At 39.7% G+C, this 25,316-nt stretch overlaps 1 protein-coding gene across 3 annotated transcripts in view; it reads right to left on the bottom strand.

Annotated features, from left to right (window-relative positions):
- Fchsd2 (FCH and double SH3 domains 2) overlaps window positions 1–25,316 on the bottom strand; it is a 259,952-nt gene that overhangs the window by 99,962 nt on the left and 134,674 nt on the right. For all 3 annotated transcript variants that reach the window (XM_038325845.2, XM_038325826.2, XM_038325835.2), the window contains 2 exons: window positions 19,970–20,024; window positions 18,153–18,281 (listed from right to left, as the gene is read on the bottom strand). In XM_038325845.2, the coding sequence (XP_038181773.1) occupies window positions 18,153–18,281; window positions 19,970–20,024 (184 nt within the window). The remainder of the gene's footprint in view (window positions 1–18,152; window positions 18,282–19,969; window positions 20,025–25,316) is intronic.

The following is a 25,316-nucleotide window of genomic DNA, read 5'->3' as shown; positions in this document are numbered from 1 at the left end:
ACTTTTGCAAGAAAATGGATGGAACTGGAGAGCATAGTGTTAAGTAAAATAAACCAGACTAAGAATAAATGAATTCTGCATTTTTAAAGCCATAGAATCTAGATTAAATTTACATGGGTGCAAGTGTACCCCACCCCATACATGACATAAAAGGAGAAAGAGCATATACGAGGAGAGGAAAGGCTCTAAGCTGGAAGAGCTCTATACTGGTAAAGGCAAATAACTAAGTCTATGTGTATGTGCATGCGTGTGTGTGCATGTGTGTGTGTTAGAGAGAGAGAGAGAGAGAGAGAGAGAGAGAGAGAGAGAGAGAGAGAGAGAGAGAGAGAGAGAGAGAGAGAAAATGTTACTGTGAAATCTATCATGCTGTATACTAACTATTAAGAATACAATACTAACATCACCAAATAAATTTCATCCAAATTTTAATATTTTTTATGTTTAATAACTTGAAGAAATATTTCTCATTTTAATTTTAAAGTAATGGATAAAATTATAAATATTAATAAAGTACTACTTAACTCTTTGAGATAGTCCTATGGCAGAGAGTTAGGGATTTCGTTTAGCAGGTTCCACTAACCAGCTGCTATTCACTAACTGTAACTGATCCTTAAATAAAACCTACTTGCTATTTCCCTTTCTTTAGAGTTACAATTCTCAGCACAATTGCATCCATTTTCTGAGCCACCCAAAAGTTCTTTTTATTTTGATAAAGTTGATGGTAGTTATGGAGGCTGGATATATAACATGTAATGATGAAGAAACCCCAGGGGTTGAAATATACTCAGGTAAAGATGCAGGTTAAAAAGGCTAACCAAAAATCTGAGGATGATTTCCTGGGCTATACAAAATTGATCCAGTCTAAAAGAGAAACAGAGCCAGGCAGTGGTAGCTTACACCTTTAATCCCAGCACTAGGGAGGTGGAGACAGAAAGTGATAGGTCAGGGGCAGAGAGGAATATAAGGCAGAGGAGACAGGAGCTCACTGGATTCAGTCTGAAGATTCGTGGAGATAGGATCTTGCCCCCTTCAGCCTGAGGATTTGGTAGAGGGAAGAAATCTCTCTAGTGGCTGGCTCCTTTACTTCTCTGATCTTTCAGCATCTACCCTGATATCTGACTCCAGGTTTTTATTATTAAGACCAATTAGAATTCATGCTACAGTTCCAATAGTTTTTAAAAGCAAAACGTGGTTCTAAAACAAACAAACAAAAAGTTGAGTACCACTGGTATAAGCTGTGGAAAGTCAATATACAAAGAACAGAAAAAAGCTTTTATGTAGTTTAAGTAAGTTAAGTGATGACAAATCAAGTCCCCCCCCCCACCACCACCACCACTGGGAGGTGGTTGCACACACCTTTAACCCTAGCACTTCGGAGGCAGAGGTGGCAGATCTGAGAGTTTGAGGTCAGCCTGGTTTACAGACTGAATTCCAGGGCAGACAGGACTACACAGAGAAACCCTGTCTGGAAAAACAAACAAAAAAGTTTTCCTTCTTCAACCATTGTCTATTAAGGTAATACACTTATGCCAAATCTTGCCTTTTCATTGGTTCTTCCCTCTTTTAAGAATCCACTCTTCTTTGAGGGAGAATGCCATTTCACTGCTCTTCAAGACCCAACACAAATGTTACTACCACATAAGAGGAAAAATCTACACAAAATACCAATGACTGCCCACTAAGAGGTACAAAGAACAGAGAGAGCAGCAGAAGGCGCACATTATTTCTTTTCGGGATGAGAGAAATGATCTGGAGATAACAGTGGTGACAGCTGTAAAATCCTGTACAAATACTAAAAGACATTAATCAGTACCCTTTCAGACAGTGACTTTTATGATATGTGCATTATATCTGATTAATAAAAGGAAGTAGGTAGAGAATATAGGCCTTTCAAGTTTTCCCAAGGTTTTCTACTTTATCTTGAGAGTAGTAAGAAGATGCTGGAGGTTTCAGGTAGAGTACAATGCAGATATTCCAAAACTACTTTCTGTATAAATAAAAGGCACCTCATAGATACATGACCTCATAGATACATGACTCAATACACAGAACAGAGATCTTTTTTTGACTTGAAGCTATTACTTGTAATTGCTGCTTCTTAGAAAATCCCTTCAGGTTGCCCTGAAGTTTTTGTTCAGAAAGGTAAGCTGCCAGATGTGCTAATTGATCTACCGTAACCCCTTGATGTGTCATTGAAAGATAATTTATGAAGATCTCCAAGGGTCAGACTGCAAAAGAAAGGACTAGAAGAACTGTGGTCTAATAGTTCAGCAGGGAGCTCTGGGTGGTATCCTTCTTGCCATGTAATATTGAGTCTTAATTATGATGATACATGTATAATAAATAACAGTTTCCATAAATGGGGAGTTGTTCTGATTTCTAAAATCATAGTGCTGACTTGGAATTCCAGAATTACTGATTTGCTACACTGAAAGTAATACACAAACAATGCTAAAGGGTAAAGGGAAAAATACTGTAACTTAGTAACAGAATCTAGCAATCTTGAGTAAAGCTCCTAACATACCAATTCTAGGTATACTGTCGAGAATCCCTTGCACAGGTGTACTATGAGGTAATATCAAGGTTGAAGATGACAGCATCATTTATAAGAGTAAAACAATGAACAAATAACATTTCCATTAGAAAAATGAATGGGTTATGAAGAGAGCGGGCAAAAGCACCTTGTCTTAAGTACTGCCATTTTGACTTCAGACTCCATTTTATATGTAGGCTGAAACAAAGTTCAGGTTCCCAAGGCTTAGGGGAGCTGAGAACTTTCCAATAGCTGACCCATGTCCTTCTTAAACAATATTAATAGTCTGTTATGCTCCTTAGCTGTTTAAAACATTATGGCTGTTCCTAAGAACAGAAAACAAATGAATATGATTAGAACTAAAATACTTACATTCTGTGTTGGTTGACAATGGTATGGTGTGGGAGAATGGTTTGTATTCTGTCAATTATATTTTAAATAAACACTGATTGGCCAGTAACCAGGCTGGAAGTATAGGCTGGACAACCAGACAGGAAGTAGAGGCGGGTCAAAGAGAAGAGGAGAATTCTGGAAGGAGGAAGCCCATTCCTTGGCAGTCCTGATCCTACCACAGAAGCAGCAAGATGTGACTGCCCCGCTGAATAAGGTACTGAGTCACATGGCTAACACAGATAAGAATAATGGGCTAATAATGGGTTAATATAAGTTATAAGAGTTAATAAGAAGCCTGAGCTAATGGGCCAGTCAGTTTACAGTTAATGTAGACCTCTGTGTGATTTCTTGGGACTTAATGACTGAGGGAACCAGGCACGATAGAAACCTCAGTCAACAATGGTGAAACATATAGGGAAAGCCGTGGTGATAGTCTGTGTTCTAACAAATAAAGGTTGCCTGAAGATCAGAGTGCAGAGCTAAACCACCAGAAGCCAGGCAGTGGTGGCTCACACCTTTAATCCCAGCACCAGGGAGGTAGAGACTAGAAGTGATATGGCTGTATGGCTAGGTGGAGAGAGGAATATAAGCAGGGAGGAGACAGGAGTTCAATGCAGTCTGAGGTTTAGTGGAGACAGCTGTAGTCTGAGGATGGAATCAGAGGATGTAGTTTGAGAAGACAGTCTGAAGACAAGATCACCATTTTGGTCTGAGGATTCAGTAGATGCAAAAGGTCTCTCTAATGGCTGGCTGCACTACTCTGATTTTCAGCATTAACCCCTCTATCTGACTCCGGGTTTTTATTAAGAACAATTAGAACTCGTGCTACAGGAAGACCTTAATCTTTGAATCCTGATTGGTGAAATTGTAACTATAACTTGGCAACAAGTGTTTGTGTTTTTTGTGCTTATAAACCCCACTCCTGCCCCTGCTTGGGGCTGTCAGGAAAATCAAGGTTCTTGAGCCCTTGTTCTGCAGCCCTGATCAATTAGCAACCCAATTATGTGGTGACTTATTAAATGCTTTGGAGCCCATAAGTGTTGTCTCTCTCCTTCCTCATGGCACATGGCTGTAACAGTTTCTTTATGATATATACACAGCTGGATTAAAGGCATGCACCACCACCGCCCGACCTTAATGTAGATCTCTGCATGTTTCTTTGAGACCGAATGACTGTGGGACCAGGCTGGACAGAAACTACTGCCAAGAGGCAGAGTCAGGCTTGAGATCTGGGGGGGTTTCATGCTAAGTCATCAGTGAACAAACATGATTTTCATTCTAATTCATGAAGCAAACTGACATTAGTAGATGAATTAGAAGTATAACAGCTAGCTACAGTACAGACATCAGAAGAGCTGTAAGTAAAATAAAATAGATGAGCTATCTAATCTAATATAATCCAAGTGTGACTGAGATCTTGAGTGATGACGAGCAATGAATGTACACCAATGTTTTTCCTCTTCACTTGACAAACAAGAACAAAGTCTACAGTAGGATTTGGTGATGCAGACCTGGGAGTGCTTGGGAGATGGAAGTAGGAGGATCAGGCATTCAATGCCAAACTCAGCTACATAGTGAGTGTCTGAGGCGAGGCTGCACTGCATGAGACCCTACCTCAAAAACAAAATAATTGCTTATCTTTTAGTCTTTTGCACAATTATCAACCACGACACATCTATTTAATTTTCACCGATGACAAATTTGGTTTGAAAATAAAAACCTCAAGATTATTAAGTTTTAAAATATTTCATTAGATCAATACTTGATGTATTTTCTACTCTTATGCACTTCCTTCTTCACCCAAACCACAAAGAAAATATTACACAAGGTTCTGAAAAGAAAATAAAGAAATCTTGCATACTGTGTAAGAGCATGCCATAAACAGTAACATGAAAGAAGGCAAATTACCTCACTTTTCAGTCAACTGAGCAGCTTTCTATACATAAGATGAGATCAGTGATCTAATTTCCAGAGGCTATCAATTGTTTATTTTAGTTGAAGTTAAAAACAAACAAACAAATGCTCTGCCTGACGTTATACATACCCAGAGTAAGATATTCAGTAGCTGTTCTAATCAGCACTGAAATAAGGAATAAAGAGTATTCTTGGGGGAACATATGTAAATATTTATGTATCAATGTGATAGGGAAAAACAGAAGGTTACTAGACAATAGCACAGGCTATGATGTCAGAGACTTTGATTTACCTCCTTGCTGCTACACTAACAAGACCTCACTGAACCTCTTATATCTGGAAAACTAAGCAAGCATATTAATATCTATTTGGAAAAACAGCACAGAAATTAAAACCTTATAAAAGTACCTAGCATACCTAATACAGTGAAATTTACTATACTACAGTAAGGTACTAATACTAGAGTACCTGATAGTTGCTCCAGTCTTTTTTGGTTTTTCGAGACAGGGTTTTGCTGTAGTTTTAGAGCCTGTCCTAGAATTAGCTCTTGTAGACCAGGCTGGCCTCGAATTCACAGAGATCTATCTGTCTCTGCCTCCCGAGTGCCGGGATTAAAGGTATGCACCGCTACCGCCTGGCAGTTGCTCTAGTCTTACTCCCGAGTGCTGAGACTCTTTACTCACCTTCCTACACACACACACACACACACACACACACACACACACACACACACGCCTCAAAAAATTTAAGACTTGTTAAAAATGTATTGTAATTTCAGTAACAACAGCAAAAAAATTAAATGAACCCCACTCATTTGGTCTTCACCGGAGCCAAAAGAGACAGATAATTCAGAATTATCTCTTATTTAATAAATGAAGTCCCAACAGCAAGTTTTATGTTTACAACTTTTTTACTTTTCTCATATGCTAGGGATCAAAACTAACACCTTGTGCAGGCTGACACTACCCCTTCTGTCAGAAAAATGTCACAGCACTGAATCCAAGCCTTGCTGTAATTTCCTCATTTGTAAAATGGTAATGATTAATCTTTTGAGGATTAAAATAAGATTGGCTTTTCATTTCTTTGTATAGTAAGTGTTAATTTACAAATATATAACATGGAGTAGAACTTATAGGTCTAGCAAAAGTCTAAAGTAAAACAGACATAAGCACTGTCCCTGGGGAATATATAAATGAGAGGGAAAAAGGTGCTTATGTAAGCACAGATGAAACTACGGCTCTCATGAAATGCAACCCATTTCATGGGCATAGGTATCAACAGGTTAGGGAGGTCAGAGAAGTTGTTCTCAGAGAGGAACCCAGATCTGAAAACAAGACACAACCAAGTACAGGATGAATTTTTATCATTCTCAAAAGAGGCAAGCTAAGAGTAACAAATTATTGGGTCTAACAAATGACCCAGGTATCATCCTACAGTGAAGCTCAAAGCTCACTGTTACCATGGCTGCCTTGAGCTAAATAAACAAAAATATTCCACTTTCCCCCAAAATCCTGTTCAACTACTTTTAAGCTAGCACCAGGTGCTCATAACTCCCATGATAGCCCTGAGGTAACTACAAGACAACAGCAGCTGCTTACTCTGCTCCTGAAGGCACAGCCCAGCCAAGACTATTTCAGACAGTTTTCCTATGACTGATTCTACCTAGACCACAGGTGGAGCTCCCACCTTGACTGACTGGCTAACAGAGGCACCAATGCTAAAGGGCTGATGCAGAAAAGACAATGCCAAAACTCAGCATGCACAAGGTTCTGGTTTTGATCCCTAGCATGTGGGAAAAGTAAAAAGTTGTAAACATAAAACTTGCTGTTTGGACTTCATTTATTAAATAGGAGATAATTCTGGGTTAATTTTCTCTTTTGGCTCCTGTGAACATTGGTATAAACAAAAACCTGCATCTGTCTGAGAGGTGTGCTGTGATTGGTACAAACAACTCTCCTCTGGATGAACAAGCAGTCTTTCTTTGGCTCATTTGGGGGACGCCTTCCTATGCTGTCTTCCCTGATGCTGTCAATATCAGGCCCAATAAGGCTTCTCTAAAGTAATCTTTCCTAAACTATTTCAGCAATGGTAGTTAGTTACTTAACTGGTATCACAAAGAAAGCAGCAGCAGAGGTCATGGTAGAGTAACAGAAGTGGCAACAGCAGTGACCCAGTGTAGCCAGGACAATGAACAGCCTGAATGATGGGATAGCTGAAGAAAGGCAGAGCTGAACAGTTGGCAGGTTGAGCTGCAGCAATCGCAAAAACAGGGGCCATTGAGAAGATTCACCAGGTAAAAGTGCTTGCTGGCACAAACCTGATAATCTAAGCTTGATCCTGGAGATCCATGTTTTAAAAGTTGAATGTGGTGGTGCGCATCTGTTATCTTACCACTGTATACGAAGCAGAAACAGGATAATCACCTGGAAGTTGTGGGCCACCTTCTAAAAGTTATCCTCTGTTCTCTAAAAGTTTATATCTGTGCTATGACAGCCACCTGCATGCACACATATACATTTTTTTCTCTCTTTACCTCCACACATAAACAATAATAAATAAAACAAAGAAAATTAAAAACGGGTGAAACTGCAAGACTGGTGGCTGACAGCAGCAGAGGCAGTGTAGATGCATTCCCAAAGGTGGCAACTGTGACAGTTGAAATATCCCAAGAAGCAGCAGGACAGTTTGAGAAGCAGCTGGAACAAGAGGGATAGCAGAAACAGAGAGGACAGAGCACTGAGGCTGAAGAAGAATGAAATAACAAGGAAGTTATGGAGTTTCAGAGAGCTGCCAAGCCTTTAGGACGACTGGTCTCAGACTTCCCAAGCCTGGAGTTAGAACGCTGGTTCCTAAGAAGGGCTTTAAAACCCCAACAAGGTTGCTTAAAAAGTGTTTCTTGGGAAGGCCATCCACCCAAAGGGGTCAGACTCTGGCCTCCAGGCAGGTCTGAGGATTCCTGCAAGGGAGTGCAGGCTCCTTCAGATTGTGCTGCCAGGTTCGCTGTGTGATATTCCATCCCGCCCTGCCCCCACCTTGGCCCCTTTGTCCTGGCGGCTTTCCTGGGCTGCCTGGAATCCCTGATCCTGTGCAGTGGAGTTCCATCTGGACTGGTGAGTGAATGCGACCCTGGGGCAACCTGCCCTGGAAGAGAGCACAGAACCCCTCCTCCCAGCTCCCTCTGCAGGCTTGTCTTTGTTTCTCACGTCCCTGCCTCTCCCAAGCCTTCCCTAGTGTTTTCAGGTGTCCTGCTCCCTTACTAAGGCCATCCACCCAAAGGGGTCAGACTCTGGCCTCCAGGCAGGTCTGAGGATTCCTGCAAGGGAATGCGGGCTTCTTCAGATTGTGCCGCAAGGAATAGCTCCTGCTCTGGCACTGAGGAGATCCAACCAGATTCAGTCACAGCAAAGATTGGTCTAAGACACCAAGCACCTCACGGCTCCATTCGAAGGAAGAGATGGGCAGGCGCCAATGCAAAAACTCCTCCAACAACATGAAAGGCAACTTGACATCACCAGAATCCAGACATCCCGAAACAACAAGAATTGAACACCCTACTCCAGAAGATATAGAAGAAACCGACCTTAAACAGTACTTTATGAAAATAATAGAGGACCTTAAACAGGAGGTAAAAAACTGCCATGAAGAAATGGAGATGACAAACAAAAACATAGACAAAATAAATAAATCTCTCAAAGATACCCAAGAAAAACAAGAAAAACAAGAAAAAGCAATCAAACAGGTAAGGGAAACAGTACAAGACCTGATAAATGAAATGGAGGTAAGGAAGAAAACACAATCTGAGGGAAGACTGGAAATGGAAACTCTGAGTAAACGAACAGAAACTTCAGAGACAAGTATTTCCAACCGAATACAAGAGATGGAAGAAAGAATCTTGGACTCTGAAGATACTATAGAGGAAAAAATTCACAAATTAAAGAACAAAACAAATCTAACAAATTCTTAACACAGAACATCCAGGAAATCTGGGACACCATGAAAAGAACAAACCTAAGAATAATTGGGGTAGAAGAAGGAGAAGAATTACAACTCAAAGGCCCAGAAAACATATTCAACAAAATTATAGAAGAAAACTTCCCCAACCTAAAGAAGGATGTTCCTATGAAGGTACAAGAAGCCTACAGAACACCAAATAGACTGGATCAAAAGAAAGCATCCCCACGCCATATAATAATCAAAACACAAAACATACAGAATAAAGAACAGATATTAAGAGCTGCAAAGGAAAAAGGCCAAGTAACATATAAAGGGAAACCTGTCAGAATTACACCTGATTTCTCAATGGAAACCATGAAAGCCAGAAGAGCTTGGATAGATGTGCTACAGACACTAAGGGAAGATGGATGCAAGCCTAGACTACTATACCCAGCAAAGCTTGCATTCACCATTGATGGAGAAAACAAGATATTCCAGGACAAAAACAGATTTTAACAATACGTAGCCACAAATCCAGCCTTGCAGAAAGTAATAGAAGGAAAATCACAAACCAAGGAGTCCAACAACGCCCACAATAACTCAGGCATCTAGCGACCCTTCACCAGCACAACTAGAAGAAGGGAAACACACAAACTCTACTACAAAAAATGACCGAAGTTAACAACCACTGGTCATTAATATCACTTAATATCAATGGACTCGAGCCGGGCGGCGGTGGCGCACGCCTTTAATCCCAGCACTTGGGAGGCAGAGGCAGGCGGATCTCTGAGTTCGAGGCCAGCCTGGTCTACAAGAGCTAGTTCCAGGACAGTCTCCAGAAACTACAGGGAAACCCTGTCTCGAAAAAAAAAAAAGAAAAAAATATCAATGGACTCAATTCACCTATAAAAAGGCACAGGCTAAGAGACTGGATACGAAAACAGGATCCAACATTCTGCTGTTTACAAGAAACACACCTCAACCACAAAGACAGACACCTACTCAGAGTAAAGGGTTGGGAAAAGGTTTATCAAGCAAATGGACCTAAAAAACAAGCCGGTGTGGCCATACTAATTTCTAACAAAGTTGACTTCAAACTAAAATCAATCAGAAGAGATGGAAAGGGACACTTTATACTCATAACAGGAAAAATCCATCAGAATGAAGTCTCAATCCTGAATATCTATGCCCCTAATATAAAAGCTCCCACTTATGTAAAAGAAACACTTCTAGAACTCAAGGCAGCCATCAAACCACACACACTAATAGTTGGAGACTTCAACACTCCTCTCTCACCAATGGACAGGTCAATCAGACAGAAACCTAACAGAGAATTGAAAGACTTAATGGAGGTAATGAACCAAATGGACTTAACAGACATCTATAGAACATTCCACATAAATAGAAAAGAATATACCTTCTTCTCTGCGGTTCATGGAACCTTTTTGAAAATTGACCATATACTTGGTAACAAAGCAAACTTTCACAGTTAAAAAAAATATTAGTAACCACCTGTGTCTTATCGGATCATGATGGATTAAAATTAGAAATCAACAACAATGCCACCCCCAGAAAGCCCACAAACTCATGGAAACTGAACAGTCAACTACTGACCCACACCTGGGTCAAGGAAGAAATAAAGAAAGAAATTAAAGTCTTTCTTGAATTTAATGAAAACAAAGACACAACATACTCAAACCTATGGGACACAATGAAAGCAGTGCTAAGAGGAAAGTTCATAGCACTAAGTGCCCACTTAAAGAAAACGGAGAAAGCACTCATTGGTGACTTAACAGCACACCTGAAAGCTCTGGACAAAAAAGAAGCAGACTCACCTAGGAGAAGTAGAAGACTGGAAATAATCAAACTGAGGGCAGAAATCAACAAAATAGAAACACAGAAAACAATCCAAAGAATCAATGAAACAAAAAGCTGGTTCTTGGAGAAAATCAACAAGATTGACAAACCCTTAGCCAAACTAATCAAACGGCAGAGGGAGAACACGCAAATTATTAAGATCAGAAATGAAAAGGGGGACATAACCACAGACACAGAGGAAATTCAGAGAATCATTAGACCTTACTACAAAAGACTGTATGCCACAAAATTGGAAAATGTAAAAGAAATGGACAGTATTTTAGATAAATACCATATACCAAAGTTAAACCAGGACCAGGTAAATGCTCTAAATAGTCCTGTTAGTCGCGAAGAATTAGAAACTGTTATCAGAAACCTCCCTACCAAAAAGAGCTCAGGACCAGATGGTTTCAATGCAGAATTCTACCAGAACTTCCAAGAAGACCTAATACCTATACTCCTTAAGGTATTTCATAATATAGAAACACAAGAGTCACTGCCAAATTCCTTCTATGAAGCTACAGTTACCCTGATACCTAAACCACACAAAGACTCAACCAAGAAAGAGAATTACAGGCCAATCTCACTCATGAACATTGACGCAAAAATTCTCAATAAAATACTGGCAAACCGAATCCAAGAACACATTAGAAAAATTATCCATTACGATCAAGTAGGCTTCATTCCAGAGATGCAGGGCTGGTTCAACATATGAAAATCTATCAATGTAATCCATCATATAAATAAACTGAAGGAAAAAAACCATATGGTCATCTCATTAGATGCTGAAAAAGCATTTGACAAAATTCAGCATCCCTTTATGATAAACGTCTTGGAGAGATTAGGGATACAAGGGTCATTCCTAAATATAATAAAGGCTATTTACAGCAAGCCGACAGCTAACATCAAATTAAACGGAGAGAAACTCAAGGCCATCCCACTAAATTCAGGCACACGACAAGGCTGTCCACTCTCTCCTTATCTCTTCAATATAGTGCTTGAAGTTCTAGCAATAGCAATAAGACAACATAAGGGAATCAAGGGGATTCAATTTGGAAAGGAAGAAGATGATATGATAGTGTACATAAGCGACCCCAAAAACTCCACCAAAGAACTCTTACAGCTGATAAACTCCTTCAGTAATGTGGCAGGATACAAGATCAACTCCAAAAAATCAGTCGCCCTCCTATACACAAAGGATAAGGAAGCAGAGAGGGAAATGAGAGAAGTATCACCTTTCACAATAGCCACAAATAGCATAAGATATCTGGGAGTAACTCTAATCAAGTAAGTGAAGGATTTATTTGACAAGAACTTTAAGTCTTTGAAGAAAGAAATTGAAGAGGATACCAGAAAATGGAAGGATCTCCCCTGCTCGTGGACTGGGAGGATCAACATAGTAAAAATGGCAATTCTACCAAAAGCAATCTATAGATTCAATGCAATCCCCATCAAGGTCCCATCAAAATTCTTCACAGATATTTAGAGGACAATAATCAACTTTATATGGAAAAACAAGAAACCCAGGATAGCCAAAACAATCTTATACAATAAAGGTACTTCTGGAGGCATTACCATCCCTGACTTCAAACTCTATTACAGAGCTACAGTATTGAAAACAGCTTGGTATTGGCATAAAAACAGAGAAGTTGACCAATGGAATCGTATAGAAGACCCGGATCTTAAACCACAAACCTACGAACACCTGATTTTTGATAAAGGAGCCAAAAGTACACAATGGAAGAAAGAGGGCATCTTCAACAAATGGTGCTGGCATAACTGGATGTCAACCTGTAGAAGAATGAAAGTAGATCCATATCTATCACCATGCACAAAACTCAAGTCCAAATGGATTAAAGACCTCAATATTAATCTGAACACACTGAGCTTGATAGAGGAGAAAGTGGGAAGTACTCTACAACAAATGGGCACAGGAGACCGTTTCTTACGTATAACCCCAGCTGCACAGACATTAAGGGCAACATTGAATAAATGGGACCTCCTGAAGCTGAGCAGCTTCTGTAAAGCAAAGGACACTGTCACTAAGACACAAAGGCAGCCTACTGACTGGGAAAAGATCTTCACCAACCCTGCAACTGACAAAGGTCTGATTTCTAAAATATATAAGGAACTCAAGAGACTAGACTTTAAAAAGCTAATTAACCCAATTAAAAAATGGGGCGCTGAACTGAACAGAGAATTCTCAACAGAAGAAGTTCAAATGGCCAAAAGACACTTAAGGTCATGCTCAACCTCCTTAGCTATCAGGGAAATGCAAATCAAAACAACTTTGAGATATCATCTTACACCTGTCAGATTTGCTAAAATCAAAAACACCAATGATAACCTTTGCTGGAGAGGTTGTGGGGTAAGGGATATACTTATCCATTGCTGGTGGAAATGCACACTTGTGCAACCACTTTGAAAGCAGTGTGGAGGTTTCTCAGGAAATTCGGGATCCACCTACTCCAGGACCCAGCAATTCCATTCTTGGGAATCTACTCAAGAGATGCCCAATCATACTGCAAAAGCATTTGTTCAACTATGTTCATAGCAGCATTATTTGTAATAGCCAGATCCTGGAAACAACCTAGATGCCCTTCAGTGGAAGAATGGATGAAGAAACTGTGGAATATATACATGCTAGAATACTACTCAGCGGTAAAAAACAATGACATCTTGAATTTTGCAGGCAAATGGATGGAAATAGAAAACACTATTCTGAGTGAGGTAACCCAGACCCAAAAAGATGAACATGGGATGTACTCACTCATAATCGGTTTCTAGCCATAATTAAAGGACATCAAGCCTATAATTCGGGATCCTTGAGAAGATAATAAGAAGGTGAACCCAAAGAAAAACATATAGTAATCATCCTGGATATTGGAAGTAGACACGATCGCCGGGCAAAAATTGGGAACTTGAGGGTGGGGTGAGACGGGGCCAAGGGAAGATGGGGAGAGAAAAGCGTGAAGGGGAGAATGGGGGGAGCTTGGAGGAATGGGATGCTTGGGATACAGGAAGGGTGGATATGGGAGCAGTGAAGCATATATCTTAATTTAGGGAGCCATCTGAGGGTTGTCAAGAGACTTGACTCTAGAGGGGTTTCCTGGTTTCCAGGGAGACACCCCCAGCTAGTTCCTTGGGCAGCTGAGGAGAGGGAGCCTGAAAAGGCCAGTTCCTATAGCCATACTGATGAATTTCTTGCTTATCACCATAGAACCTCCACCTGGCGATAGATGAAGAAAATGACTGAGCCTCACATTGGAGCACCGGACTGAGCTCCCAAGGTCCTGATGAGGAGCAGAAGGAGAGAAAGAAAGTCAGGACCGTAAGGGGTGCGTTCACCCATGGAGACGGTGGGACAGAACTAACGGGAGATCACCAACTCCAGTTGGAATGGGACTGATGGAACATGCGACCAAACCGGACTCTCTGAATGTGGCCGACGGTGGAGGCTGACTGAGAAGCCAAGGACAAAGACGCTGGGCTTTGATTCTTCTGCATGGATGGGCTCTGTGGGAGCCTTCTTAGCTTGGTTGATCACCTTCCTGGACCTGGGGGGAGTTGGGAGGACCTTGATCTTAACATAGAGTAGGGAACCCCGATGGCTCCTTGGCCTGGAGAGGGAGGGAGGGGGGTATGGATGGAGGGGAGGGAAGGGAAGGGGAAGGAGAAGGGGAGGAGATGGAAATTTTTAAATATAAAAAAAATAAAATGTACAAATAAATTAAAAAAAACCCAACAACTAGGCCTTCCTGGACACAGCAGAACACTTGTTGCACAAGCAGAAGGAACTGAGTTCAAATCCCTAGCCCGCGAGGAAGTGGGGGGGACACAGGAAGGTCACTGGGCTTACTGGCTGCCAGCCTAGTTCCTGGTTCCATGAGAGATCCTGCCTCAAGCAAGTAAGGCAGAAGGTATACCACCTTCTCCTCCATTCTCCATGAGTACACAGGTGCACACACACATCCATAAACCAGAAAGGGTTGGGGGTAGAATAAGAGAAGAAAGTACCCCCCGCTTAATTGATGATAGGTATCTAATCCAGGGCATTATGACATTGTATGTGCTAGAAAAGCACTGTATCTCTTGAGCTATGTCCACAATCCAAGAAAAAACTAAAGTTAAAAAAAATAGTCAGACATGGAAGCATAATGTAATCCACACCTGTAATCCTGGGGCTGGAGAACCTCAAGTTCAATGACAGACATCAAGGTCACTACAGTAAGATCTTACCTCAGCCTACACAAACACACAGAGAGAGGGAGAGGGAGAGGGAGAGGGAGAGAGAGGGAGGGAGGGAGGGAGGGAGGGAGAGAGGGAGGGAGGGAGGGAGGGAGGGAGGGAGGGAGGGAGAGAGAGACAGAGAGAGAGAGAGAGAGAGAGAGAGAGAGAGAGAGAGAGAGAGAGAGAGAGAGAGAGAGAGAGGTGTCACTTGTTTGAAGAAAAAAAACCTGAAATAATAGTTGAAATTCACAGGAAATGTTAACTAGAGAAATATAGAAAGAACATCTGAGCAGTGTTGACTACCCCTTTGGACTAGTTCTACAACCTATTTATGATAGAGAATGTGCTACTGAAAACCTTCTTTAACTTGTTTTTGCCTCTTCCATGACTTAGCTCAGTGACTACCACACTGTGACTATTAACTGCACATGATTAAGTAAATAAGCATATATCCTGTGTATTTGTTTGGTTAAGATTTTATGAGATGTATTATGTAGGTCACGTTGGCCCGGGACTCACTACATATAAAAGGATGGCTTCAAATGTAGGGTCCTCCGGACTCAGGGATCCAAGTATTAGGATTATAGTTCTGCAACACTACCCATCTTACTATACACACACACACACACACACACACACACACACACACACACACACTCACACCAAAGATCCTGAGGCCATATCGCCATGACATCCATTCATAAAAAGGGACATTTCCCCCCTGAAAGTGTATGAGTACACTGTAAATTCAGTGATAAACATTTACTAGGCAGCTAAAAGCATGTTAGTTCAAGTTTTCTAATCCTGCAGGTCATAGAATTACCATGAAAAGAAAATGAAGATTTTTTTTCCTTTTTCATTGAGACAGGGTCTCCCTACAAAGCTATTCTAGAACTTGCTATGTCTCCCAAGTACTGGATTAAAAGCATGTGCCACCTTACCTGGCAAAATGAATTTAAAGAATAAACCTGGTTTATTAAGGCCATTTTTTTTTTTTTTTACCCAGGTGGTGGTGGCACACACATTTAATCCCAGCACAGCAGGCAGATCTCTGTGAGTTTAAGGCCAGCTTGGTCTACTAGAGGCAGGACAGGCTCCAAAGCAACAGAGAAACCCTGTCTCAACACCCCCCCTCCCCAAAAAAAACCCACACATAAAACAACAACAACAACAAAACCATGTTTTTGATGTTTGATGTAGTTTCAATTTTAGCATATAAGGTATGATTTCTATGGTTGTTTCAAAGAAAATGGCCCGCAAAGGAAGTGGCACCATTACGAGGTGTGGCTTTGTTAGAGTAGGTATAGCCTTGGAGGAAGTGTGTCCCTGGAGCAGGGTGGGTTTGAGATCTCCTATGCTCAAGATACTCTCAGTGAAACAGTCTACTTCCTGTGTCACAGCAGCTCCTTCTCCAGCAACATGTCTACCTACACACGGCCATGCTCTCCACCATAACAGACGAAACCTCTGAAACTGTAAACTGCCACCTCAATAAAATGTTTTCCTTTACCAGAGTTGCTGTGGTTGTGTATTCTCTTCATAGCAATGGAAACCCTAATTAAAACAATTACTATTTACCTTTTTATAAAACTCAGTGCTACGGACTGAAGCCAGAGTCTTATGCATGTAAGGCAGATGCTCAGTGTGTACCACTGTGCTACACACACTTTACCTGGGATTTTATTTTGCTGCTGCTTAAGCTAATATGTGTCAATTTTAAAAGTATATACAGAGGGTAATATATTTAGTTTAAGCATAGCATCCCTGATTCCAATATTTAAAATCCAAAATACTCCAAATTCTGAAGCACTTCTGATCCCATGTATTTCAAATAAAGGATATTCAATTTGTATTTATCACATCTGATTTAACAGAAAACACATATAGGGTATAAAGAATTACTACTTCCAATTACAACCTATACTAAAGGCTTACATTTTCATCAAATACACTGTTTGAAATTACAAATAGTATTCTCTAGAGAAACCATGTTAGAATGGGAGTTTGCAGCTGGCCCTTGTAACTTTGTAGTACCTTTAACACTTAGTAAGACCTAAAACAGCTGAAAGTCTGGCTCCAGTACTTTGGGGGGAGTGGGGAGTGGGGTGGAAGCAGAGTTCTCCTCTAATTCCCCGATCTCATTACTGTAACTTGCATTCTGATCACCAGTAATCATAACAGAATAGTTAGGATGAAAAGGGAATTCTGAGCAATAAATAAACAAGAAAAAAATGTGCAGTATGGTATTTCTTAGTCCAGTAACTTCCTCCAACATTTGTTTTTCCCTGAGGATCCCAGAAAATGCCTTGCCTCTACTTTCAAGAAACGAACTTGTGGTTTCTGGACAGAGTTGATCTCTTTCCCGGAGCTAGAGGGAAAGAATGCCCATGCTAGTTGTAGCCCCAATTCTAACTGCTGAGCCCTTAGCAAACAATTCAACATAGCAGTGTTTGCTGCACAGTCATAATCATAGATCTGAGGCAGGGGTGGTGGTGCACACCTTTAATCTCAGCACCCAAGAGGTAGAGGCAGGAGGATCTTTGAGATCAAGGCCAGCCTGGTTTACAGAGTGAGTTTCAGGATAGTCAGGGCTACAGGTCTCAAACAAACAAACAAACAAACAAAAAACATACATATGAAAAGGATATGTTGAAAATTCAAAAGAAAAATAGTTTAATGTTTGGGCTCTGAAGAAAAAAAGAAAATGAAACGTAACTGAAAGTGGGTAGCATGTTAAAATGTTTCTCTACTCTTCTACCCTTTCCCTTCACAGCTGAAGTGACAAGTACAGGTAGTGCAGCTGGAGGACGTAGTCTGGAGACACGGCTAGAGTCCGCCCTAGGTACATACTTGGAGACTCTACATAGCTTAATTATTTTATCGATTCCACTGATTCCAGTCTCAGGAAATCACTCGGAAGCAGTTCTCTAATCCATCTTACATACCCATCTTCTATTTTGTACATTAATAATGGCTAAAAACAATACAATCCTTTACTGTGATCTGGGTTTAAATATTTTCTTTTTCTTTCTTTTTGTGGTGTTATGGATCAAACCTAGAACCTCACACACATGCCAGGTAATAGCTAAGCTTTAATGTCAGCCCTAAACAGTTTCTTACATGAAAAACCAGTTCAAAGATACTACCTAATCAACCAAACAACAGCAAGTACATTCCAATAAGATACAAAATAACTATAACACTATAATTCAATTCCTCATGCCTAATATCTAGTTCACAAGCTGGTTTTATTCTTAATGGAGCAAAATTAGCACAAATATAACTGCATTACCTTCATAATGTTAACTAAATCTGTTTGATAGTAGCGGTCCTGATGTGCATTTGCTGCGGCTAGCGTAAGAAGGTAATCATTCCTTGCGTGAGTAGCTTTGGAATTACACTCAGATCGTCGGGCTTTTAACTACAACACAGTAAACAAAAACAATAAATGAATGCAAACTGACATTACATTGCAAAACACACATGACTACTACTCTTAGGAGCACGACAGCACGTTTGTAAACCCAGCTCTTGGTAGGCGAAAGCAGGAAGCTCTTGACTTTGAAATAATCTGGACTAAATAAACAAGGCCCTGCCAAGGAAGATGGGATGGGTATTGGTGATTAATGAATGATATCTCACTAAGAATAAAGAACCAAGTAGAAAAAAAGCCTCAGGTATAGAGAAAGCATTAATTATTACTAAGAAATGAAACATAACTACATATGGAAGAGTATTATCAAATGGTTTTGTAAATTGGTTTTTTAATTTCATATATGAGCATGGCATCTATAATTTCTGTGCTTCCTCATGTTCCCCGTGTCCCCTCCCAAATTCATGATCTTTTCTTTAATCATACATATATACATGTTTGCATATAGGTAATATACATAGCACACCAAGTGAATACAAATACATTTAGCTTTACTTTTAAATACATCTGGATCCAGGCTGATCACTTGAGATTGTGCAATTTATACAGAAGTTTGTCCCTGGAAGAAATGAATTCTCCCTGTCTGAAGACCTGTCGCTCTTTATGTAAGAGTGAGACCATGTGAGATTTCCCTTGTCTATGCTGATGTCATTATGTGCAGGTCTGGTTCAGACACAGGTACATATTAATGTCTACAAAACCCTATATGACAGTTAAAGTACCTTAATTATATTTAATATACTTCTGAAGCTTTATGGAGAAACTCAAAATATTTTGTTCATTTTATTCAGGTATGAAAATAAATAGGTTTGAAACCAGATACATTACCTTCCAAAGTACTGGTAAACCTAGTAGAGTTAGAAAATAGTTTTTAAGAACTATTTAGATTTTTTGTAACATTTCTTTATTTGTTGGCAATATATGCACACATACTATGCATGCTTGTCAGAGGATAACACACAACGCACAGGAAGTAAGTTCTCTCCTTCCATTTTGTAGGATCTGGAAATTGAACTCAGGTTATCGGGCTTGCTGAAGATGCCATTACCTGCTAAGCTAACTCACTATCCAGAAACTATTTAAACATGCCGAATGTGCCAGAAAAACTGTCTTCTGCTGGGGAGCCTCAGCAGTTTAGGTATTCAATTTGCATGCCCATATGAACACTTACTTTCATTTGGTCCAGAAGGCCTGCTAAGGGTCTCTGTCTGAGAGAAATAGATTCTGAGCACTTCCTAAAGTTCTTGTATTGTATCTCTAAACTAACTGACAAGGATATAATTGCAGGTATGGATAGACATCTATCCCTAAAGTAGTCTTGAAAAGCAAGCTGTGCCCAAAGTGTCAAACAGCTATGTGGAAAATTCCAAGTATAGGGAGAGACAGCTCATGTTTGAGTAACTGACCTTAAAATGCCTTTCCAGGGTAGAAATAACCTACCTCTACTATTGACAGATTCAATTGTTTATTTTAAAAACCAAGTGGCTTCCCATTTGTGATGTATACTATTCAAATACTCACCTTCAGCCAGGCATAGTGGCGCCTTTAACCCCAGCACTCCAGGAGGCAGAGGCAGGCATATTTCAAGGGCAGCATGGTCTGGAAAGAGAAATCCAAGGCTGCCACACAAAGAACCCTGTCTTGAAAATCAAAAACAAAACAAAACAAAAACTCACCTTCACACTTGCTTTCTGTAAACTGACTCTTGATTGAAAAAGACTAAGTTTAGACCTATGATAAAAATAGAAAAGCATATTTTAAAAGATTATAGACTCTACAGTGAGATTAACTTTATAACTACTTAATTTAAATTAATTTTTTTCAAGATACTGTTCTAAAGCTAAGTTAAAAGTAGGAAACCAAGAGTGACACTTATTTGCCTTCATCTGTTAACAAGCTGGACAATATCAGAAGGCATTCCATAGGCTCTGGGATACCCCGTCCCCAATAAACTGTTCATGTTTGCTTGCCAACCTGTGTTCCCCCCTTCACTTCTAAGGGTATTCTGAAATAACTAAGAAGATCCTTGGACTCTGCCCTGTGTGATTCTGATTCTTCAATTAGTCATGTTCCACTCAGTACTGGTACCCTTAATTTTGTGAAAGAAACCATAACCATTAGTAGTAAAAATATGTTTGCATTTTAAATATATATGTATATATATATATGCTTATTTATTTCAAGACTAGAGATAACTACATAGAAAAAAGTCAACAGTCAAACACTAAGTGAATAAGCAAGACTACCATGACCAGTGATTTTTTTTTTACTGATTTTTATTGAGCTCTACATTTTCTTCTATTCCCCTCCCTACCTCTACCCTCCCCTTCAACCCTCTCCCAAGGTCCCATGCTCCCAATTTACTCAGTAGATCTTGTCTTTTTCTACTTCCCATGTAGATTAGGTCCAAGTATGTCTCTTTTAGGGTCCTCATTGTTGTTTAGGTTCTCTGGGATTGTGATTTGTGGGCTGGTTTTCTTTGCTTTATGTTTAAAATCCACTTATGAGTGAGTACATATGATAATTGTCTTTCTGGGTCTGGATTACCGTACTCAAAATGGTGTTTTCTAGTTCCATCCATTTGCCTGCAAATTTTATGACGTCATTATTTTTTCTGCTGTGTAATACTCCATTGTGTAAATATACCACATTTTCCTTATTCATTCTTCGGTCAAGGGGCATTTAGGTTGTTTACAGGTTCTGGCTATGACAAACAATTCCACTATGAACATAGTTGAGCACATGTCCTTGTGGCATGACTGAGCATCCTTTGGATATATACCCTAAAGTGGTATTACTGGGTCTTGAGGAAGGTTGTTTCCTAATTTTCTGAGAAATCACCACATTGATATCCAAAGGGGCTGTACCAGCTTGCACTCCCACCAATAATGCAGAAGTACTCCCTTTACCTCACAACCTCTCCAGCATAAGATGTCATCAGTGTTTTTGATCTTGGCCATTCTTACAGGAGTAAGATGGAATCTCAGAGTTGTTTTGATTTGCATTTCTCTGATGACTAAGGATGTTGAACATTTCCTTAAGTGTCTTTCAGCCATTTTAGATTCCTCTGTTGAGAGTTCTCTGTTTAGGTCTGTACTCCATTTTCTTTATTGGATTATTTGTTCCTTTGATGACCGATTTGAGTTCTTTATATATTTTGGAGATCAGACCTCTGTGAGGTTGTCTGTGAGGTTGGTAAAGATCTTTTCCCATTCTGTAGGCTGTCATTTTGTCTTGTTGACTGTGTTCTTTGCTTTTCAGAAGCTTTTCAGTTTCAGGAGGTCCCATTTATTAATTGTTTCTCTCAGTGTCTGTGCTGCTGGGGTTATATTTAGGAAGTGGTCTCCAGTGCCAATGCGTTCAAGTGTACTTCCCACTTTCTCTTCTATAAGGTTCAGTGTGGCTGGCTTTATGTTGAGGTCTTTGATCCATTTGGACTTGAGTTTTGAGCATGGTGATAGATATGGATCTATTTTCATTCTTCTACATGTTGATATCCAGTTATGCAAGTACTATGTTAAACATGCTTTCTTTTTTCCATTTGATATTTTTTGCTTCTTTGTCAAAAATCAGGTGTTCGAAAGTGTGTGGATTGATACCTGGGTCTTCGATTCTGTTCCATTGTTCCTCCTGTCTGTTCTTACGCCAGTGCCAGGCTGTTTTCAGTTCTGTAGTTCTGTAGTAGAGTTTGAAGTCAGGGATTGTGATGCCTCTATATTACAGGATTGTTTTGGCTATCCTGGTTTTTTTTTTTTTTTTTTGCTTTTCCAAATGAAGTTGAGTACTGTTCTTTCGAGGTCTTTGAAGAATTTTGCTGGGATTTTGCTGGGCATTGCTTTTAATCTGTTGATTGCTTTTGGTAAGATTGCCACCAGTGATTTTTCTGAAGTTGCAAAGTTTGTGTTTACTGCAGTGTCATGGTGATTGCCAAGGGAGAATTCAACACATGTGCTGGAAGCTATGCCTTAATATTAAGTACAGTCAGACCACTTGGGATTGGAAAACAAAGCAGTGAATCTCTGAAGAGTAGCAAAGGAAGACTCTTAATTCTAAGGAGAGACGATATCCAGGGACAAACATGCCCTCTCCCTAACCCTTTTCCACTGTTTGTTTGTTTTTTTTTAAAAAAAGGGGGGGCGGAGAGTTCTTCTGAGGCAATTTAAGTTTGTAGCTAGATCACTTGCCTAGCAGTATGAACTCCTAGGTTCAATTAAGACAAACAAAATTTAAGATATTCTTGACTCTGGTCATTTCCTACCTTGTCATATTTATATCTATGGGGTTTGTTTTTATTGATCATATTTCTATTAATTTTGATTCAAAAAACAAAGGCCAGAGGATTTAAGGTAAGAAAGTGCCTGTTTAGAATAAGAAAATACTTTCAGTTGTCCTTTTTCTGTAGACATTATCCAAACAGGCTACACTGTACATAGATATTCTAATGCAAGATTTTAAATTTCTGACTTTTTTTTAAAAAGATTTATTTATTTATTTTGCTTATAGTGTTCTGTCTTCATGTATGCCTGCAGGCCAGAAGAGGGCACCAGATTTCATTACAGATGGCTGTGAGCCACCATGTGGTTGCTGGGAATTGAACTCAGGAACTCTGGAAGAACAATCAATGCTCTTAACCTCTGAGCCATCTCTCCAGCCCTAAGTTTCTGACTTCTGTTTCATTTGCTAATCTGCACATATTCCTTGAGCAGTATTATAGTAATATTAATGACAAAAATAAGACACCAGATGGCGGTGGTGCATACCTTTAATCTCAGCACTTGGGAGGCAGAGGCAGGTGGATCTCTGTGAGTTCAAGACCAGCCTGGTCTACAAAGTGAGTTACAGGGCAGCTAGAACGGTTTTGGAGAGAAACCCTGTCTCAAACCATCCCCACCTCCAAAAAAACAAGATGACATGACATGACAGGGTGCTATTCAGATGGCTCAGTGGGTAAAAGTGCTTGCTGTCCAGTCTGATATTATATCCCCAGGAACCATATAGTAAAAGAAGAGAGCAGACTCTTGAGTTGTACTCTGACCTCTACATGTACAATGTGGCATACCTGTGTCCATACACATGTGCACATATATGTGCACCTACACACAAGATAATTAAATACATAAATATAATTTTTGAAGGCATTATCTGGGACTGGGTAATGGCATAATTGGCTAAATGCTTGGCATACAAGTACAAGGTCTTGAGTTCAAATATCAATCCTGAGGAAGCAGAGACAGGAGAATCCCTAGGGTTTGCTGACCAGCCAGCCTAGCTGAAATCAGTGAGTGTCAGGTTCAATGAGAGCTCTGTCCAAAAAATTAAGGTGGAAGGCAACTGAAAACAACTGAAACCGACTTTTGATCTGATCTCCTCACAGTCATACACAGACATGCATGTGCACTTGCATACATATATACATACATATAAAGAAAGATAGTACCTATCCTCAACGACAGGTATTATAAAATCTGATGAGCAAATGACTCCCAAAGAAATCATCAGTCCTAAACTATTATGCAGGAGCAAACATTTGACCACTTATTAAACACACCCATGCCACCATGTCTAACTGGGTCTTCAGAATCTGTACCTCTAAAATGGAGTTCACTGACTCCTTCAACTGTGTCTCTATTTTCTATGACCTTTCCTACTGTATCTATCACAATCTGTCAAATTGTCTATCAATATTGTAGCCCAATCTTCATGCTCCCTTCCTGATACTCACTTCTCTACTTAGAAAAATTATACTAAGCTCAAACATCACTATTTATATAAAGGCTTCCCTTATCATTACAAGAAATTAATCTTCATCTTTTAAACTTTCGTTAGTGTTTTCATATTATTTCTATAAATAGTTACTAAATGAGTGTTTTAGGCATTTCTTCTTTTGAATTTACTGTTAATTAACAAATCATAAAATTATGTTTAAATAAAACTCTTATTCTAGACTCCAAAGTCGAAGGCACAAAGCTTACTTTATTGTACTGATGTCTATACTGATAATACCCAAAATAAACTACTAATTCAATGAGCACTGAGTGAATGAATGAAAAAACTGAAATACTTTTTTAAAAAATATTTATTTATTTATTATGTATACAATATTCTGTCCCCATGTGTGCCTGCAGGCTAGAAGAGGGCACCAGACCTCATTATAGATGGTTGTGAGCCACCATGTGGTTGCTGGGAATTGAACTCAGGACCTCTGGAAGAATAGGCAATGCTCTTAACCACTGAGCCATCTCTCCAGCCCCTGAAATACTTTTTAGTTAAATTAATAGCTAGAGAAATTGCATACTGACCTAACATGTCTTGCTTTGCATTGGCGCCATGAAGGCAGCTCTGGTTGCACAGCTGTCACCTAGGCTCTACCAGGAAGTGAGCTGGACCTCTCAGGAGCCAGTCAATGTTTCATTTTCACCCTTTGCATCATGGCTACCCAAGGTATTTACATAAGCTCTACAATCTAAGAATTCTTGGCCTAAACTGTGAAAAGTTTAAAGAATAAGTTCACAAAGCCCACTGTGACTGAGGAGATTTTCCCAATTTGAAAACTTCAGGTCAAGACCGGAGAGATGGCTTAGCAATTAAGAGCACTTGTTCTTGGAAACAACTTGGAGTCCGTTCTCAGTAACCACAGGACAGCTGACAACTATTTGTAATCTTGCTGTCTTATGTTCACATAGATGATGATGATGATAATAGTTAATAGTAGTAATAGTAGTAAATGAAATAAAAAAACCTTTTAGGTCTTAGAGAGAAGATGAGCTTAGTGAACTACATAAAATAATTATATACTAAAAAAAATTGAACAATAAAACCAAGAAATGTAATTAGGGAAATGTTAAATGTTCCCCTATAGGATTAAAAATGTGATGATCATTCATTTACCGTCATTTTGAGCTAAATTAAATTTTAGGCGTCTACCAATTTTTTAAGAAATGAAGTTGTTTAAATTTCTTGCAGATATAGTACTGGAGTGAATCAACTGTCTTTTGAACACGGTAGGGCATCTGCACTCATGAA

This window comes from Arvicola amphibius, chromosome 1 (genome assembly GCF_903992535.2).
Source record: "Arvicola amphibius chromosome 1, mArvAmp1.2, whole genome shotgun sequence".
In the NCBI taxonomy this organism is placed as follows: domain Eukaryota; kingdom Metazoa; phylum Chordata; class Mammalia; order Rodentia; family Cricetidae; genus Arvicola; species Arvicola amphibius.
This window is presented reverse-complemented; position numbering and strand designations above follow the sequence as displayed.